The sequence below is a fragment of the Puntigrus tetrazona genome, chromosome 16 (assembly GCF_018831695.1).
Source record: "Puntigrus tetrazona isolate hp1 chromosome 16, ASM1883169v1, whole genome shotgun sequence".
Classification (NCBI taxonomy): domain Eukaryota; kingdom Metazoa; phylum Chordata; class Actinopteri; order Cypriniformes; family Cyprinidae; genus Puntigrus; species Puntigrus tetrazona.
Window position 1 is genome coordinate 17308751 of NC_056714.1, and position 20250 is coordinate 17329000.

Below are 20250 nucleotides of genomic sequence, written 5' to 3' on the forward strand. Positions count from 1 at the left end.
AGGAACAGCCTATGCTGTGTCCCAAAGTTCATATTGAACGAGTGGTCACATTAGTAGAATTTTGCCAAATTTTGCTGGCAAAAATGTTAGTTGTCCATTGTCATTAGTCTAGCTATGCAGCTTTTCTTTGGTCAACCAAGCAAATTTTGTATGACTAAATTGTAAAATAGACTCCTATTGGCACAATCTTAACTAAGAAAAGTTGGTGAATAACAGTAAATGTGACCATTAGAGTTTGAAAATGATCACTTATCTACAGCAGATTGATAATGATACTTGTCTTAGCGGTGAGACTTTAAGAAAGTTATATATAAAAAGAAAATTACTTCAGAATACTGTGAAATCTTATTATGCAAGTCAAAGCATATGACTTACACATGAGGAAAAAGGCCTGGGAGATGGAGAGAAGAAAGCAGAGAAGGCTTAGAGTTGATGTGTTTTTATGAGGTGTAGACTGTACCTTATGGAGCTCTAAACAGGCCCAGCTGTAGCGAGATCTTTCCTGGATCACGCTGAACCCCTGTAGACACAGATCCGCAGAATCATGTATCTGTGTGTACACACTCTGAGAGTAAAACGACCCCCTGTAGATGTGCCTCACATAAACAAACACACTCAGACTCTTTTGAAACCTAATTTGCTGTTTCATGGCTCATGTTGTTCCAAAATGAGTATATTGGCACAAGTGTTCACAATGTGTTACGTTTCTCAGCTGCCTGATGTTTATTATATAATGTAGTCCCACTCTGTATTTTCCGTAACTTTCGTTCTTCTTCTTTCTTGTCCAGATAACCGAATGATTAAAGTGAACGGGACACGGGAGCCTCTAGAATTTAAATCCCATCAGTGGTTTGGAGCCACAGTCAGGACCCACAAGGGCAAAGTGGTGGTAAGTGATGCTCAGAAATATAATCCAGTTAAAGACCATTTGCAGTCATCCTCATGCTGGACGCATGCTTCCGTGCATTCATGGATGTGGTTGGAAACTCTACTCTTTATCAGTAAGTAGCTGCCCATCAATGGGTTTAATGTTGTTTAATGGCATTAGTGTTTCATTCATGAATGCATGGGAGACAGAATCTGAGTTTCATTCATGAATGCACAGTTTGTTTTGATAGGAAATGTGGCTCTGTCCCGTTATTGAGTGAGTTTTGGAAAATGTTGATTTGAGGTTGACCATGCGAGGTAGAGAACTGCTGATGTTTGAAAGAAAAAGCCCAGAGTTATTACATGAGGGAAGGCATGGTTCCCAAATGTGACTGTTGTTCTCCAAACATTTTGCTCTTTCAAAGGCTTTTACTCAGAAAATGACAGAAGACTGGATGTTTTTTCATCTTCGGCTCTGTGCTAAGGAGTCTCTTTATGATCTTTGTCTATCAGTGCTGTTATTTACAGTAACGTGGTGTTGTGTTGTTTTGTAGGCTTGTGCGCCCCTCTATCACTGGAGGACAGTGAAGGTCAGCAGTGAGATGGATCCAGTGGGAACTTGTTATGTGGCTGTGCAGAACTTCAGTGCCTACGCTGAATATTCTCCCTGTCGAACCAGTGAGCATTTCACACACACAAGCACGCACACACACACACACACACACACACACACACACACACACACGCATGCACGCACGCATGCATACACATGTTTTATGGGGACATTCCATAGACATAGTGGTTTTTATACTGGACAGGCTGTATTTTCTATTCCCCAACTCTACCCCTCACACAAAATTTATGCTATATATAAATTATTAAGCTGTTTTCCTCATAGGGAACATAAAATGTGAAATTTTACTGCTATCACTACTGTATGCTTGTGGGGTCCCCTAACATAGAGAACGCCAGATACACTCACACACACACAAAGAAACAAAGAGTGACACAAAACCAGTGAGCACTGAATTAACTTTAACTCCTTGAAAATTTAAAAGCCATTTTTAAGCTTTACCAAATTTAGTATATCTCAGGTTGTTTAGAAAAGTAACAAGTTTGTGGTCCATAAGATGTATCTACAGTATGTCTATCTACCTATCTAAATTACATTCAAATAGAACATTTTTTGCTAAATTGCAGTTATATTTTGCAAAATTACTGTTTTACTGTATTTTTGGTTAAATAAATGCAGACTTAGTGAGCAAAAGAAAAACCTTTCAAAAACATTACAAATATTTTTTAAGCCAAATGTCTGAATGGTAGAATAGCTGCATGACAGATTTGTATAGAAAACAGGAATGGTCAGCTATATTTGAAAGTATTCAGAAAAATAGCTTCAAAAAGCTTCATAAAGTTCAAATAGCATGAACTCAAAGCATGGACACAATAAAAGTTAGAAGTGTATCTAAGGTGGTCTGTGTTCATTTAGTGTGCTCACCTACAAGCCAAAATTCTTGCATACCGCCCTGAAATGAATCAAGTCCTGCCCAAAGGCTGACAGAACCTATAAGCCAGTGGAACATGACAGGATTTGGCACTGTTCGTTGCAATGCAAACAGCATAAATCTGTGTAATGAAGTATGTATGCTTTTGTTTCTCACCTGCATCATCCTCAGCTGCACACGAACACACTCACAGACTCTTTGTCAACGCAGTGCTGAATGATACAAAAAACATCACAAAGAATACGGTCACCTCTTGAAGTTTGTTGACATTCGTTGTACATATGCTTACATATATCTTGTGGACTATTTTTTGATTGACTAGTTGACTAGCAAAAAGTAAGTAGTTGTGCCAGGTCTGCCTCTCACACAAGTGTCCACCCAGTTGTTCCAGTTGCCAAAGATCAAATGGGAAACCCGAATGTTTATTTTGATGTAATTTCCTGATTATTTCCTGTACTTTAAAGTCTCATTCACAGTTATGGTAGTTGATACATTTACTCTAATTCCTTGCCGTCATATCAGATATACTCATCCTCTTAAATTTACATGGCATGCACATACACAAGTGTGTACTAACAGTTTAGAGCGAAGGGCTATATTAATAATGACAAAACCGCCTAATGTGTACTGAGGGAAAATTGTTATAAGACACACAAGACCATAATGACTGTGAATTACTTTCCTCATTCTTTGTCAAACAACCTCAAGTGCCAGCCGTCTCTCTGCCAAGACTCAGGGCAGAGATGTTCGGTGTTGATAAAATCCAGTTTGTTTTTGCTCTGCTATGGACGCTTTCATAGATGCTTGTATACACACAAAGTAGTATTGAGAAAATGTGAGAAATTACATACAAAGTAAAGTCTGGCAGAAAAGGCAAAGAGTGTGTTTACTGTATTTTTAAAAAGGTTACATGATGTTGCTAAAAAGAACATTATTTTGTGTATTTGGTGTAATTCAATGTGTTCATGTGCTTTAAGTTTCAAAAACACATTATTTTCTACGTCGCCCGAAATGGGTTGATTTGTACAAAGCTCATTGTTCTAAAAAAGGGAGGTGTGCTCTGATTGGCCAGCTATCCAGTGCATTGTGATTGGAAAGTAACGCCTCTTATCATAACATGATGCTGTGTCCCGGCGCTTTGAAACCAAAGCAATAAAACGCATTGCAATAATTACTGATTATCATGACTTAGTACTGTCTTTTTACTCGTCACGTTGCATCAGGTCGTATAAACATAACACCAACACTACCTTTCACCGCTCAAAACTTAAAAAGTTTGAATAGTAAGTAGCAGACCCTTTTAATAAGACATTGTAACTTACTTAAAGGTTGTGAGTCAGAAGCGCCAGATAGTTAAAATTGCTCCACAGCCTCTGTGCACAGCTAGCATAGGCTGTTACCAGGTTCAGGGAATAGTCCTCCGTAAATGCACTGAACACAGTCTAACATTTGTGTCGAACTGTTCTGGAACAGTGTTGTAAATACAACTTAACCACTGATTTTTAGTCGTTCTTTTGGAAGCACAAAGAAGGAAAAGCACATGGCACCACAGCACAGAAGGAATAGCTTGTGCCTTCTTTGTTTGCGTAAAACAGACTTTAGTCTTTGCATATTTAGGAGTCTTATCTAACAGCTTGTAAGAGAAAGGAAATTTTAAATTGCATTTTATGACCCATTTAAAAAACTAGGGTCTGGGATTTGGAAGTGATGTTCCACCTCATTAACCCTTCCCACCTACTGTCCAGCACATTACAGCAACACGCAGGACACAACTTACTGTATATTCTTGTTGGTCCTGGAACCACATTTCTATATTCCAGTCAGATTTTGGCCTGGACATGGCGCTTAAACATTCTTATCACTCAGTCATCTTCTTGTGACTAAAGAGTTGGTTATGGTTAGGTTTAGGATCAAGCATAGGGTTTACACCATATTAAAAAAAACTAAAAACGTATTTTTTTAGAAAAAATTAAAAAAAAGTTTTATAACTGCAGACCGTTGGAAGGATTTGCACACATTTGTGTTGTCATGAAATGACATACATATCTGTTAAAACACAATAAATGAATTATTATGCATTGAAGCATTTAATACTGTATGATTATTTAACTATTTATTCGTCCCAATATATTCAGTAATTAGGAAGTTCAAAGGGGAATTTTGTATTTTTTAATTTTTATTATTTACCCTCATATTTATATTTAATCTCATTTAACAATACCATAAAGTCTGAATTTGTAACTTTTTACATTTGATTATCCATTTACTTTTACTATTTTATAGATTTATCTTGGAAATGCTTTTCTGTACTCAGTCATATCCTAATGACCTGTATTGCTCTGATCTTCACAGATAACCCGGACCCCGAGGGCCAGGGCTTCTGCCAGGCGGGCTTCAGCGTTGATTTCACTAAGGTAACAAATCTCCCCCCTCAGCCCTGTCTGTGTATTTCATCTTAATGTGCGACATGTCCTGATTTTTGTTCAAACCCAAGCATAAGTCACTTCCAGTTTTATCTGAAAATGCTTTTCTGTATCACTTATTCCTTATTATTTCTTTTATCTCTACGTATACAGTTGCTTGTAAGTCTACCTCCCTAATCCTGCTCAGATGCACAAGCGAACACACAGAAATAAGCACAAACACATTTTTGAGGCATGTGTCCTCATTTCTACCTACTCTCCTATTTCCTCACTTATTTTTTTTCTCCATCTTTCAGGAAGGGACTCTGGTTGTGGGAGGGCCAGGGAGTTTCTACTGGCAAGGTAACACACTTCTCCTCATTATTTTGTCTTTTCCACCATTCCATCCTTTTACAGAGTCTCTCTGAGTGAGATTGGCAGACAAAAGTCTCTCTTATCCCAGACTCACAGTCTCAGAGGACCACAAGAATCTCAGTTCCGTCCAACAAACTGACCAGGCTGACCTCTCCCCCACCTTTAGAGCAGAATAACAGACACTCAGAACGATGACACGTCACCTCCCATGAGCCCTGTTACCAAAATAATCAGGGATTATCTCAGTGTGTTAGCGCTACCATTTCTGCGTCTGTTCAGCCAATCTGTGAAGTGTTCTGCCGCAGTTCACTCATCACAGATGGGTCAGTGATATACATGTAGCTGTAATATAGTGGTCGTGATAATAGAAGACAGATCAATGCAGTCAATGAGCTGCTCTTTCTGGTCAGCGGCTTTGTTTGCTCACCGTTAGAGCTGTAATCATCTCTTTTAAACTGTAGTGAAAGCAGGTTAATGAATCCCTGCACTTCTTCACTTTTAGCCTCAATTGTACGTTCTGCACAATTAGCAATGAAGCGCATTTAAAGAGAATACAGAAATCTGTTCACCTGCATGTGTTTAGTGGTGTTTATGCTAGAGATAAATAAATTGGGCCATTTAGAGACTGCCAGCATTAACTCACCGAGCTGATTAACAAAAATGGTAGGTCCACTTTGAGTTGAGTTGACCTACTTAGCTTTTTTTTTACAAAAATAAAAATCGGGGATTAAAAAAAAAAAAAAAAATCAATAAAAAAAATGCAAAACCTTAAGTTTCTAATACTTAATTTCTTAGAAGCTTTTTATTAAAATAAATAAAACAAATGAGAAAACCAGTCATAAGAATCTTTTTTTTAATCGACATACATACAGCGTACAGATACAACTATTTAAAAATCTGAAATCATAGTTTGCAAAAAAAAATCTAAATATTGAGAAAATCGTCCTAAAAATTATCCAAATGTGTTTAGTTTTGATATGTTTATTAAAGGAAATCTGCTAAATATCTTCTTGCAACATTATCTTTGCTTATCTTAATGATTTTTGGCTTAAATTAAAAACAATGTGTTTTTGGCTATTGCTACAAATATGCCCGTTCTACTTATGGCTGGTTTTGTGGCCCAGGATCCAGTTTGTGTTAATCATGAACAATGTACATGTAACAAAGCTTCAAGAAATCATCTAACTATATTTCTTGTAGTGAAGTGCTCCTCTTGGATTAAAAAATGCATGGAATGGATGTTTGGCCCTGACCAAATGAGGCGCAGCTAAATATTTTGTGGCCGGATGTATATGTAATTGTTTAAGTGTCTGAATTTGGATCACAATGCTAGATGTTTGTTGTGTAATTGCAGTCGTATGTTAGGACATGAAAACAGATTTGTTCAATCTTCAGACCCCCCACAGCCTGAACTCAGAGTCACGGCCCTTAATAAATACTAATAATACTGGGTTCCACGTCAGGTCTCACATGTGTTATTGGTTTTTGTTTGTAATGTAGAGAGAGATGACTTGAGATGACACAAAAATGTAATGTCAGGCACAAGATCTCTCATATACTTCATGCTGTGGACAAATACAGATGCATTAGAAGTTATGATCTGCCACTCGCTTTGTCTCCTCTCCTCTTTTCCCACGCTCAGTCCATCTTAACCTTTGCCTTTCATCAGGGGGGGGCAACAGATTTCTATGAAGAGAAAAATTATAAGTTGTGTCTCGTGTGTCCACAAAGCAAATGCAAATTAATAGAGGCGCATGTACACACAGGCACAGCTAAAACACACACATTAAGAGAGATTAATGCTTGGGGTTCGGGTCATGCTGTAGACTGGTAGTAAAAGAGAGTAATGTGTTTATTGAACGTGAACAACAAAAATGGAAGACATTCCTCTCAATCTTACATCTCAATCTGAGATCTTGCATCTGTGTTGTTTTCCTCAGTTCTTGTGTAATTTCTAAATGTTGTGAAAGCAATAAAGGGAGGTTTTAGCCGTTTTAAGAGAAGTTGTGTCCCATTTGAATGTTTCTGCCTGTTCAGAATTAATTATCAATTAATGGACCATTCTGCGTGGTATTTCCACTAGAAAATATTCCAAATATGCCGATCCTATATTACGTATATGCTACATTTGTTAAAATTAATTCAAGGTCACACTAATTCATAATACAATTAGAAAGATATTAGGAATAAGAAAAATATGAATACATTTTTTTATCTTTATATCATTTTATAACTATTGTAACCGAATATAATTAATTATAATTTTTTAGAATATAAAAATATATTTTCAATAGGAAAAAAATTATGCCCTTAGCCTGTAAGAGTTTTTTTCACCAAAAAAGAAATTATATATATATATATATATATATATATATATATATATATTGCTGTTTTTAGTGCAATGATTTCTACAGTCATTTTTGTAGTACAATGTCTGGGATGCACATTAACACACGCTGGCACGAAATCAGTAACTAATGTGTATTTGTGTGTATTTAGGTCAAGTGATCACTGCAGGTGTTGCAGAAATATTGAACGGCTATTCCCTGAAAACTATTCTCCGCAAAGTTCAGGGAGAGAAGCAGACTGTGGCTGCATCAGACACATATGATGACAGTTACCTAGGTAAGAGACGTGTTTGTGTGTTTGACTTTGAAAGGTAAAGATGCTTTATAGTACACCAGCGATTTGCTTTGGGGAACTGTTTATGGGTCAGAGGAGCAGCCCTCTGTCGATTTAATAAACACACGCACACATGAACACACATGAGCTTTTTAGGTGGATGTTGAAGTAACCTTGACCCTCTGTCCCATAGCTCAATTCGGTGCTAAGTTTGTGCCTACTGATAACATTTCCATCTGGAACTACAGACCTCAAAGCACTCACACACACATATTCTTTAAATCCTAAGTCCTATGAACATTTTCCCTGTACTCTAAGTAATCATCACCACAGCTGGACCGTCACGATAATAGTGCAATCAACAATAAAACGAGGAGATAAAACCAACCTAAATAAACATCGTTTTTAAACCGACACAACTTTGGTTAGCTGCATTAACTGTTCCTCTCCCTGTTTTTTATGTTTGGTTTTCTCTTTCTGTGTCTGGTAGGTTATTCTGTAGCGGTCGGAGAGTTCACAGGGGATTCGGAACAAGGTAAGAACTTTTAAACCGTTTATATACGCGATTGATACACATTAAAGGAATAGTTCAAAATAATAATTCTATACTTCTGTCATCATGTTGTTTCTGTGGAACATTGTGCGTAGACAGAACATTGTTTAAAATATCTTCTTCTCTAATCATAAGTAGTAAACACATAAACAAACCTCTGCATCTTTTGTAGAGTTTGTGTATTAATGTGAGAGCATGAGACAGAGCTCTGTCTCTGTGTGCGGTTGTTGTGTGGATTTGTTGCTTACTGAGCTTTGATCGGACCCTTCAGCCTCAGACCATAATTACAGAGCACTCTCAGGATTCTGTCCCTGACATGCCACCCAGTGACAAACAGCCCATCTGCAGTCTGTCATCCCTCTCTAACACACACACACATGCGTGTGCCCACATTGACTCATAAGCAGTCATTAGCCTACCTATCTATCAGACAGTACCGTTCTGTAAAGCCCTGCAACTTATTTACCAACCACCCACAGGCCAACTTGAACAGACTAAAATCTGGTATAGAATAATCTTGTTTGAATTATTATTCTGTGTAATAGAGTGCATCTAATTGAAAAGTACACATTTAAATTTGTAAAAGTTTGTTTACATTTTCTACATTGTAAAGACAAAGCCCGTTAGAAAACCACTGAAAGCCACATAATGAATCAAAGTTGCAAGTGGTCTGTCCATAAAACATGCTTAAATGGTACTTGCATACTTGCACTGGGTGATACAAAGACCAAACACCATTGTGGTAAAGCTTATGACACTAAAATAATGCAATAAATATTAACTAAATAATGCAATAATTATTAACTACATATAATTATCACCCAGCTCTAATCTGGTAAATGTGACTATAAGGTATGGATATAACAAGATATTATAAACATTAACATCATGTTTTCCTGTAAAGCTGCTTTAAAGTTATGTCTATTGTGTTGTGGAAGTGAACTTGACTTAACAGAAAATAAAACAATTAACACCCTAATGTACAATTAAGAAGAAACAAAACTGATGGAATATGATTTGTATGATACTCTAATTTTTATGTTAAAAGTTTACTTCCAAACTGCAAAAGTTTACTGCAAAGTTACATATAATGTGATGTTAATACATTCACAATTTTTCCTGTATATGTGACCCTGGACCACAAAACCAGTCATATGGGTACATTTTTTGAAATATTGACATATTTGTTGAGATACAAACAAAAATTTGGAAAATCAGGAAATCTCATGCAAAAAAAAAAAAAAAAAAAAATGTAATAATGGGAAAATAGTCTTTAAAGTTGTCCAAATTAATTTAATTTAAAACATTTACAAAATATCTTAATGTAGCATGATTTTTAGTAAATATCCTAATGATTTTTGGCATAAAAATAAATACTTTTAACTACAAATATACCATGCTACCTATGACTGTTTTTTTCTTCGGTCCAGGGTCACATATGTACATCTTTTTCTGTTAAAATGACAAACGTTTATATCGTGTACTGATCATGACCGCAGTAATTCATCAAATGATGATCATAAAGTATGACAGACTGCAGAAGTCTCCTGTGTCATGCAGATGTTATCACTCAAAACTGACCTGCAATACAGAAAATGGTGACAAAATTATGATCAGCACCGTTTTTGGTGGGCATATGTGTTCTGTTAACAGACATTAAAACAATGCAGACAGCATGCACAAATAATCACTGTTTCTGTCACTGGTTTCGCTTCATTCTTCCCAGAATTTCCTCTCCGTCTTTCTCAGACATATGTTCTTTCTGGTCTGGATTAGTGTTGAATCCAGAAAGGAGAGACATGATGATCTCCTTTTGTCAGAGTTTCATTCATGGCCTTTGCTGTGGCACACTTTGTGGTCAAGGAAGGCGGGAAATTTGAGGTGACGGGGGGGGGAAGGGTCGAGGGCGACGAACGGGGCTGTAAAGGTTCACTGGGAGATTTCGAGTTAGAAACAAGGCAGACTTTTGAACGGTCCCTCTCCGATCTCAGTGGGTGGGACAGATCCGACAGACAACCGCAAACCCTCCCACCACATCACTATCTCCAAGATCATCCATCAGGCCTCAGACAGCCTCTGTCTCCTCCACTATGTGTCTCTCTGTCTCTCTCTTTTAAATATTTATAATAAATGAGTGACTGGCATGGGGTTGACGGAGACGAGATTAACAACACCTCACTGTTTAGCCTGAGATGCGCTAGATAAGTGGTTGTGAGCGTGGAAACATTCACTCATACACACTCCTCCCAAAACAAGAAAAGTGTATGTTTTATTATTGTTGCGTACTGAAGCACATCATTTGTTTCTTCAAACTCTGCGAGCCTAAGACATATAAACCTGCTGATGCATATGTAAATATCCCAGGTATGTTTACTGTATGCTTTTCTTATGTCCTCTAATGCAGAACTGGTAGCAGGGGTACCTCGAGGGGCGCACAACTTCGGTTATGTAAGTATACAGTCCTAAACAGACTTTGTTTCCTGTGTTTCTGTCACGGTAAGATATGGAATCAAAGGTCAGAGGGAAAGGTCAAGGGGGAAGGAAGAATGTGAGAAATGTTCAAGAGGTTAGTCACTACCTTTGTACTAAAATTGAGACATTTGTTTGTTCAAATAAACCAAAAAAGCTGTATGTTTTGCAAAGACTGGTATTCCGGTAAAACCTCGTCACTTGTGTAAGTGCATGCGAGTTTCTCATCTGGATGTGATTTGAAGTCTTAAGAAGGAATTCCCAATTAGGGCTGTAGCATCTAGGTTGTAGGGGTGTCCCCTTTGGCCCTAAATTAAACAGAATCATATTCAGCTAGATGGGAGGTTTGTGAGACAGACAGTACATTTGAATCTTTTTTTCATGCTGCATGTTATATTCTTGGGTATTAGCCATATGTGGCTTTGTTTGATTTAGGATCTCAGTCGTACGTGTCCCATAAAACATCCACTAAGATCAATCTGGATGTAATTATTAGAGCGCTAAATGCCTAACATGAGGAAAATCACTCTGGTTTGGAGTGGAGGACAGACATGTGGTCAGATACACAAGTCCTGCAGTACATCAGAGTCATGGCGATCTGTCATGAATGGAAACAGTGTTTTATTAGCACTAATACAATCTGACTCTTCTCTTATTATAGGTGGCTGTGATCAATGCGACAAACCTGACTTTTATTCAGAATTTTACTGGGGAGCAGGTGAGTGACCGTCCGACATTTGATTTTGTTTTTGACTATAGTTTTAAAAATATTTATTTGATGTTTTTTGTAGTTAAACATGCTATTTGTTCGCTATGACTTATTTGCAGGAGTTGTGGGTCAGTTCTAAGTTGTGGAAAATGCAACAGACAGCCACATTTTGACATACTTGTATTTTATTCATTTATACATTTATACATGTATACTCCTGCTTCTGTATTTTTAGACAGAGAGGTAAAATGGCTTTTTTAGACAATGATAGCGTGACTGCACTTCACACCTGGGTGCATGCGCTTTATCATTTGATGATTTCAATGGCCCCATAATCAATAGAAATTGAACACAAACATTTCTTTTAAATTATTATTATTGTTATTTTAAGTTTTCCCTTCCACAGCCAAGAAAAACACAATTTTATTTAATTAATATAGTTATGTCTGTCTAAATTGAATGTGTTTGTTATTGGTTTTTTTCTGGCAGATGGCCTCTTATTTTGGATACACTGTTGCAGTGACTGATCTAAATGGAGATGGGTAAGTCAACATTAAAATTAATGTCCAATGAAATGTAAGTGTTGTTCTGTGTCAGAGGTCGTGGTAAATGTGGTAAATCTGTTTACATGAAGTTCATATGTTTATCCCCATGAAAAGCTTCTCAAAAAAGCACATTCTGTAGTCGTAGTATTTAGGTCTTCCTCATGGTCTGTCTGCATTGAATCAAGGCTTTATTATCTGTCCGTATTATTCGTTTTAGAGCTAATTGAATTTACCAGCTCACGCTGTATTTAGTTACAAGGTGTATTCAGAACTAAATAGAACTTGGACCATATAAATCATATAAATGGGGCCATGAGGTTTTATATAGGCTTTGGCTTATTTTGACTCGTGTATTAAGCTCTGGTTTACTTGACCCTTGTTTAAATGCTCATACCGTCCAGGAGAGAATATGATATGTATAAAATTTGTTTCTAATTTGGTCTTATGAGGATAGAAAACTTTGCTGACACATCAGCGCCAAAGCTCCTTCTCTTATGTCTGAAATGCTGACATATGTTTATGCCATTAACCGAAAGGCTTCCTTACCAACGGTACATAGTTGAATACAGAGTAAAACAGCAGTATGCACAAAGAAAGAGCGGTTAAATGATACACCAGCAATGACCAATGTACAGAGTGAATTATAGCTCATTACACTTATAGCTGTTGAAATGGCTCATTTGCTGGAAACAGGGCCAATCAGTCTTTAGTGTTGAAATCGATGCAACGTTTCTGTTATTTTTTGGCTACTAAATGCTGAAACGTATAAATCACAGAGATTTATTTTTAGATATCAAATAACATACATAGCTTAGTAATACCTGTTATCTTAGATCTGAGAAGTCTGCAAAGGGCAAATGTGAATTTTATACAATGTTTCATTCCATTTTATCATTGGAATTCCGCCACCATCTTTATTGGTTTTAGTCCAGGTTATTCTCAGAATGCCCTGTTCCGTACTGTAGGAACATTTTGGTATTCCTCCATCAGTCCTCCCGCAGTCCAAAACACACTCCTAAATCCATATTTCCAAGCAAAATGTCTCTGTTTTATATTATCAGCATTTATAAGATTTATGCTTTATCCCCCGCCATGATACTGTCATGCGCTGGCCTGTCTTTGTCTTCTCTGATGGCTCATATTTTACAGCGGTTCAGTGGTGCACCTCCTTGTATATATCGCTGTCTTGAAACCTCAAGGGTGGCGTCCTGTATGATACTTTGACTTCAAACATGCACTATAAAGCTGCAGGTCTTCATTCAGTTGTTAACCATCCATTCAGTTTCCAAGTCAAGCATCTTCAAAACAAATATGTGTACACTTTATGTTACTTGTGGGCCTTCAAAAATTCGAAACCTATAGGTGTCCGTGTCAGATTTGTGAATTTATGTTCATGCACAGGCTAGATGATGTGCTAGTTGGAGCTCCACTCTACATGGACCGTGAGTTTGAGAGTAAACCTCGTGAGGTGGGCCGTGTGTACTTGTACCTGCAAGAGGACGTGCTTCTCTTCTCCTCTCCAGTCACGCTCACTGGCACGCACCTGTTCGGCCGGTATGGAAGTGCCATCGCCCCTCTCGGAGATATCAACCAGGATGGCTACCTTGGTAAGTGTGTTAATGTAGTTTCATAGTGTTGTCTTCCGTGAGTTTTTCCAAGGCCAGTGAGAAAGAGGTTACATATACACCCATTTCCTACTTGTCTTTTTTCTGTAGGATATCCTGTCTATCTATCACACGCTTGAAATGTACAGTTCCAGCTAGTCGGGAAGGGTAAAATTAGTGATTCGGTGCCCTTGTGTGCATTTTCCTGTGAAGAGTTGGGTGTCAACCACTCTGTTATGTGTGTGTGTGTGTGTGTGTGTTTGTTGAGTTTGTGGTGTGTGGTTATGTGGTTTATATGCCCGTTGCTATTCAACCACTGGTATTGCAAAATAAATAAATAAAGGTCAACAAAAAATGTGTATGACTGAAAAATCTACAATACTTTAATTTAAATATGATTTAAATGTATATTAAATACTGTCATAGACATAATAAATCATTTATTTTAAAAAAAGGTTTAGAAATTGTAAATTCGCCCCTACAAAATTATGACTTAAAACTGAAATTGAACATTTAGAAAATTTTGGCCTGCCTGGGCACACAGAAAAAAATCCCATTTGTTGAACCCTGTTTCTCAGTTTCTGTCTTGATCATCACTAATTATGTTGTCATGGCAGCATTTCTCTATTTACCATGATTTTTAAGAGATCTTTCTGCATTTGAAAAAAGCCAGGTGTTCATGGGTGGAGTTTAGACTAATCAGCCACAGGTCATCTCCATCACTACAGACAGATTGAGAAGAGTTGTAGACAGAGGTTTTCTGTTGTGCTGGTCACTGTGTGTGTGTGTGTGTGTGTGTGTGTGTGTAGGCCTATGCGTGTGTGCACATGTGCACTCTAAGAATCAGTTCCATATGTTACTGTAACAAGATCTGATATGTCAGTGTAATTTTAAAATGACACTTGATGTGAATGAAAATATGATACCCATCCATGAGATGTAAGCCACCCGATTCTCTGATTTCCGAAAAGGATGTTGTCATATAAGACTTTACAACTGAGGCTCAAATGTTCTATATAATGTGTCTGAGTTCTATGGTAACAAAACCCACTTTGATTTATCCAGGGGTTCATTTTGTTGATTACTTATACTGTAGGTCTTGACTCATTTTTTCTGGATATGTAAAAGTATCACATTATGAGATGAGGCTGCCTTGGAGTTTTGGAGAATAATGACTTAATCAATAACTGATATGGTCATAATGAATCTGATATCACACATTGTATCTCTGTTACACCAGCCATATGGCTGCACTGGTGTGATGAAGTGACTCTTGTCACAGTGTCTCTGTGCTTCTGTACTTCTGCTGAATTAATTATTCTGTCTTATAGCTTGGCTTCTTTGGTTCTGAGCTCTGTTTGTTCATTGTTGTTGCACTGTTGCCTCCGGATGGATTTGCTTCTTGAGAGGATACAGTGATGTGTGTGGCTATACAGTCTGTAGTGTGGTGTTTAGTGTTGCTTGTTGGAGACTTCATTTTTTTTTACAATTTGGGGGAAAATCTTTTTAACGAAAGTACATTTAACAAAGTACTTAAGAGCTTATATTTAGAATTCCATTAGGTCCAGAAAATGAGATTAGGCCATGACTTTACAGTACATGTGTGTTATTTTTGGACCCAGTGGTTTCTTATGTCTGTAAAATGTCTGTTTCCCTCCACTGTGGCATGTAGTATATGTATGCAGTCTATTAAGGCCAAGCCACACAATTAAGCATCTTGTAAAGTGTCATAATGAATTCGGTCTCATATATATTATGCTGTTCTTTTTTCGTCGACAGTCTGACTGTTAATGTTGGGGGTCTTTGGGCACTGTGCCAGCTACTGTGCCCACTGCTAGAAAACAGGAAAAGGAAATGATCAAAAATCACCAACAACACGCGACGGATATTTATAGAGAGGAACTCGCCCAAGAGAAATAGTGAAACAGAGCATTATTACATACGCTAATGCACTCACAAACGCGCGCGCGGTGGTCCTGTGCACGGAAATGAGCGCTTTCTTGTGGTGATGATTTTATTTTTCTAAGTCTAATTAAACTTTTCGTTCCCGTCTACCTCAGAACGGTTTGCTTAGCTCAGAAGATTTCCATGAGCACACATTCCTCTCAGATCTGTTATTAGTCATGGGCTCTCTCTCTTTCCATATTCTGTATCCTTTTATCCCATTGTTTTTGTCAGTTCTGTGGAGTTTGTCAGTTGTTTTCATTAGAGTTAGGCTATAGGCGAAATTCAGCTCCCCTTGAGATTATCAGCAGACATAATTATCCTCAACAACATTATGGTTTTTTACATTTCAGTTGCAGTTTCCATGTCTACACTACAACCAAGTGACACAACAGGACAAAAACACTTTATATTCAGAAAGGCTGTGTACACCAATTATGAATTATGCACATGGACCAAATTCTAATAATAATACTAATAATAATGGCTGATAAAAATTAGATTATATAGTAAATTAAATTAAATGAAAGCATACAGTGATTTGTCACTAAACATTAAAGAGACACAAAATGGTATTTATTGTTTGAATTTCTAAAAAAGTACAAAATGTATATTATTTTAGTATTTTAAAACAGAAATAACCTACTCTACATTGTCAGTGTCCTTTTTATCCCTCAGTATATTTTTCATTATTGTTGCTTACACGCACTGTTCTGAAGGTAGCATACTGGAAGCATTTATGAATTTTATCAATGAATTTATGTGCAAATAACATGTCACGATTAAATTCACTTGGTCGACCTTTTCACTTGAGTGAAAAGGGTCTTTTAAAGAGGTTCCAGTACTGTTTTGATAAATATACGAGGCTGATATGCACTTTTAAACCAAATGAAAGCCATATATCATTACTATTACCAGATAATTCAGTGACCCCTTGTCATTTTTTAACATCAGCCCTAAAGCAAAGTAATGTGAATATCCCTGACATAGATCTTTATAGAGCTTATTTCCTTAACATCCCCTCAGTCGCTCTGTTCCTCTGCCTTTCTGCCCCTCAGTGGGCATCTCTGTCTGGGTCAGCATTTCTTTATTTCTTTAGTTTTCCCCTCATGTGCGTGTGCTGCTGCCCAAATGTAGGTTAATGACTTGAGCAGCGCTTCTGGCAGGAGGAACACTTGAACAGATAACCCTACCCTGGAGATTTATTGGCCATGCAGTAGTGGACTTGGACTTGTGCTTGTGCATGAGTCTGTTATTGTTCTGTAATAGCCCCTCAGTGCCGAAGAGAAAAGAGCAGTCGCTCCCTGAGGAGCTTTGTGTAAATCATCTGTATTCTTTTCAGCAGCATCCTCTGTTCTTCCACATGAAAGCATCTCTCTGTTCCTCTCCAAAATATCAAAACACTGAAATGATCAATAATAAATTAGAAATGACAAAATGGATCAGTTCCAAACTTAATGTGAATCCTGGTGATCTGATAGGTACAGTTTTTATGTCAGAATACAAAACTTTTTTTAATCAAAACCTCTTTATATCTCTTCATATCTCACAGTTGCAGCATCATGCTTTTATCTCAAAAAGTGACTTTTTATCTCAGATCAGACTTTATATATCACATTGTGACTTTATATGATGTTTAGACTCTACATTGAGATTTTATATCTAACAATGAGGAATTTATATCTCACACTGTAATTTTCAGTTCTTATATGTCACATTGTGACTTTATGCATCAGAATTGTGACTTTATATCTCAATGGAGATTTACACTTTGTCCTGCATCACACCTTTATATCTGAAAATTACGATTTTATCCTTATCAACTGCAACTTTAGAATTCACATTGCAACATTGTCTCACAACTTCAGCTTCTCTCTTCACAATTTATGACTTTGACTCTTATTTATCAGATTTGAGACGTTATATCTTACTATTAAAACATTATTTCCCTATAATTGTGACTTTATAACACAGTCAAGACTTTAAATCCCACAATTCATTCTGCAATCAATCAGTTTAACTTTTTATGAACTGCAATTATTATTTTATAACTCGGAAGAAGAAACAGGCATCCATAGGCAGGCTGTGTGAGGAAACAAATAGGTTATACGTCTTGTATATGCTGTTATTGATAAAATATTGTTTCTATATTTTTTCTTACTCAGATGTGGCAATAGGAGCTCCGTTCGCAGGAGAGGATCGTGGTGGCAGGGTCTTTATCTATAACGGGCAAAAATCTGGGCTGATGTCACAGGCATCTCAAGTGCTAAAAGGCGACTGGGCCTCATCCGCCATCCCAGCAGGCTTTGGATTCACCCTGCGTGGAGATTCTGACCTCGATAACAACCAGTACCCTGGTGAGTAAAGAAAAACTTTCAGTCTCTTCCTCTCTCTGTTTACGCAAGTTTCTGCTAAGACAATCATACTTAGGAACTGATGTAAGCCAGGGAGATCAGATGTAGGAGGAATGAAAGACTAAGACATCCAGGTTGAGTCACACTGTTGGTCAGTCCATGGGTCATTTTTTAACAAATGTGTGCAAGTGTTTTCACTCATTTCTTGGTATTTTCTTTGTCTTTCTTTGTTTCCTTCTATGGAGGGTTATTGTTCCTGCATATTTTCCTCGTTACTATGTTTCTCGTGGTTTATTTATCATGTTTTTATGGAAAACAATCTTTAGCAGTGCGTGATGAAATCCATGTGATTTCTGATGCTCTCTGCTGTCTGAGCCACATCAAATCTTAAATTTATGAATGATATTTCAGCTTATTTTTATCAAGTACAGTGATTTTGGAGTTTACCTGAGAAGGTCAGAACTTATTAAACATTCAGATACTTTAAATGAAGTCATTTGAGACTGTGGAGATAAATATTTGCAGGTGACTGAACAAGCTATTTATAGTGTGTGTGTGTGTGTGTGTGTGTGTGTGTGTGTGTGTGTGTGTGTGTGTGTGTGTGTGTGTGTGACAGATTGTTGTGTGGCAGATGTTGACTGGGCTCCAGATGAAGTTTTAAGGGTTCAACTCTGGTTCTTCAAGCCATTTTGGTTCTTTCTCTAGTTCTTTCACGCGACATTTCATAAAAAAAAAAGAGTAATAATTGCTTTATTGTGGATGAAATCTAACATTTAAAGTGTTTATATACAAATATGCCATAATGTATTAAACCGTGTCCATACAAAAATTTTTTTATTTAGAATATGTTCTGAACTGGCCTGCATGCAGGTGAAAGTCTTGTTTTCCTGTTAAGGTCTAGAACTGTTGAAAAATGGAAAAATGTCATGAGGTTATTAGTTTAGGCATCACAACATGGTGTTTGTGGATTAGTTTATATTGATTTGAACTGCCAGAGTGAATATCCAGAGCTTTCTGAAGAACATGTTCTCACAATCCAACACAGCTGCGCCATAATCTTGTTTTGACTATCAGAAATATGAAATAATTGTTTCATTCAAACTGCAAAAACATTCAGTGTGTTTCTAAAGCTAAACTCTGTTGTAATGCCTCAAGCCTGTTTCAGCCAAAAACAGAGCAGTGTGTTCATTCTTTCTCTCCTTTAATCTCCTCTTTCATTTTTTAATGGCATTGTACAAAATCATCAAAGCAGATGCTGTCACATGCTTTCTTTAAAGAGACGGGAAGTCAGATGGGCAGGCAGCTTAAATGCACATGTGTGTGTTGGGAGAGTGTGTGGGTGTTTATTCTTTCATGGCGACAGGATTGTCATCTTAAATATGCTCTAATAAAAGCAGATCTTTTCCATACATGAAAACCTTCAATGGACGGCAAAGCGATCATGCACAGGTGTACATACGCACACTCGATGATGCTGAACAGACCCAAAGCAAAACGAGAGACAGAAAACAGGTTTTCCTAGGTCTCTTATTCTCGAAATGGATAAATTGCAGCTTTTTAGAGATATGATCTTAGTAATCTTTGATCAGTGTGAATCTTCTAATTGGCCTCTGAGTATATCATTGAAATGTGTGCATGTACATTTTTACATGTTTTTTTCACTTTCTTCAGTTCATTTAGATGAAAATCACTTTGTTTTGTTCCTCACTGAAATAAGTTACAGAACTTTTTTAACTTGCTTGGTCTGTTGTTCTACTGGCTAGCTTCATCCACTATAAAATCTCATTGGCCCAAAATCACACTCCTTATAATTGTACAATAAAGACAGAAAGAAAAAAATTATTACGCACTTCATGTTGTTCCAAAGCAGTACAACTTTCTTACTTCAGCAGGACAAATAATAGTATATTCTATCATTCTACAGAATATCTTAGAAGTCATTCAGGTGAGGGACAGAACAACATTAGGTTGATGGACAAAATTGTAATTTTTGTGAGAATTATAAGTAGCAAATATTTTCTGGTTGGCTGTGGCTTTATCTTATTGCGCAGCAATTTCATGTTCAGGATAGACGGTGTTGGGAAGATTACTTTGGATATGTATGGTAACAGATTACAAGTTTTTACAATTCAATAAGTAAAGAAACTAATTAAATTTGATTACTTTTCAAAAATGTAAATCTGTTACATGTAGCTAGTTACTCCCCAGTTCTGAGAATGAAAAACTATTGCTTGTTTCTGAAAACTTGCTCGACAGTATGTCTACATAGATTATGAAAACTATTTTGTTTCCAAAAAAAGC

The 20250-nt window shown here is 37.0% G+C and overlaps 1 protein-coding gene across 1 annotated transcript in view; it reads left to right on the forward strand.

Annotated features, from left to right (window-relative positions):
* itga8 (integrin, alpha 8) overlaps positions 1-20250 on the forward strand; it is a 55132-nt gene that overhangs the window by 3413 nt on the left and 31469 nt on the right. Inside the window, exons 4-14 of the mRNA XM_043262035.1 lie at positions 789-889; positions 1422-1545; positions 4725-4786; positions 5092-5137; positions 7649-7774; positions 8262-8306; positions 10729-10772; positions 11455-11511; positions 11992-12044; positions 13449-13654; positions 17761-17952. Coding sequence (XP_043117970.1) covers positions 789-889; positions 1422-1545; positions 4725-4786; positions 5092-5137; positions 7649-7774; positions 8262-8306; positions 10729-10772; positions 11455-11511; positions 11992-12044; positions 13449-13654; positions 17761-17952 — 1056 coding nt within the window. The remainder of the gene's footprint in view (positions 1-788; positions 890-1421; positions 1546-4724; positions 4787-5091; positions 5138-7648; positions 7775-8261; positions 8307-10728; positions 10773-11454; positions 11512-11991; positions 12045-13448; positions 13655-17760; positions 17953-20250) is intronic.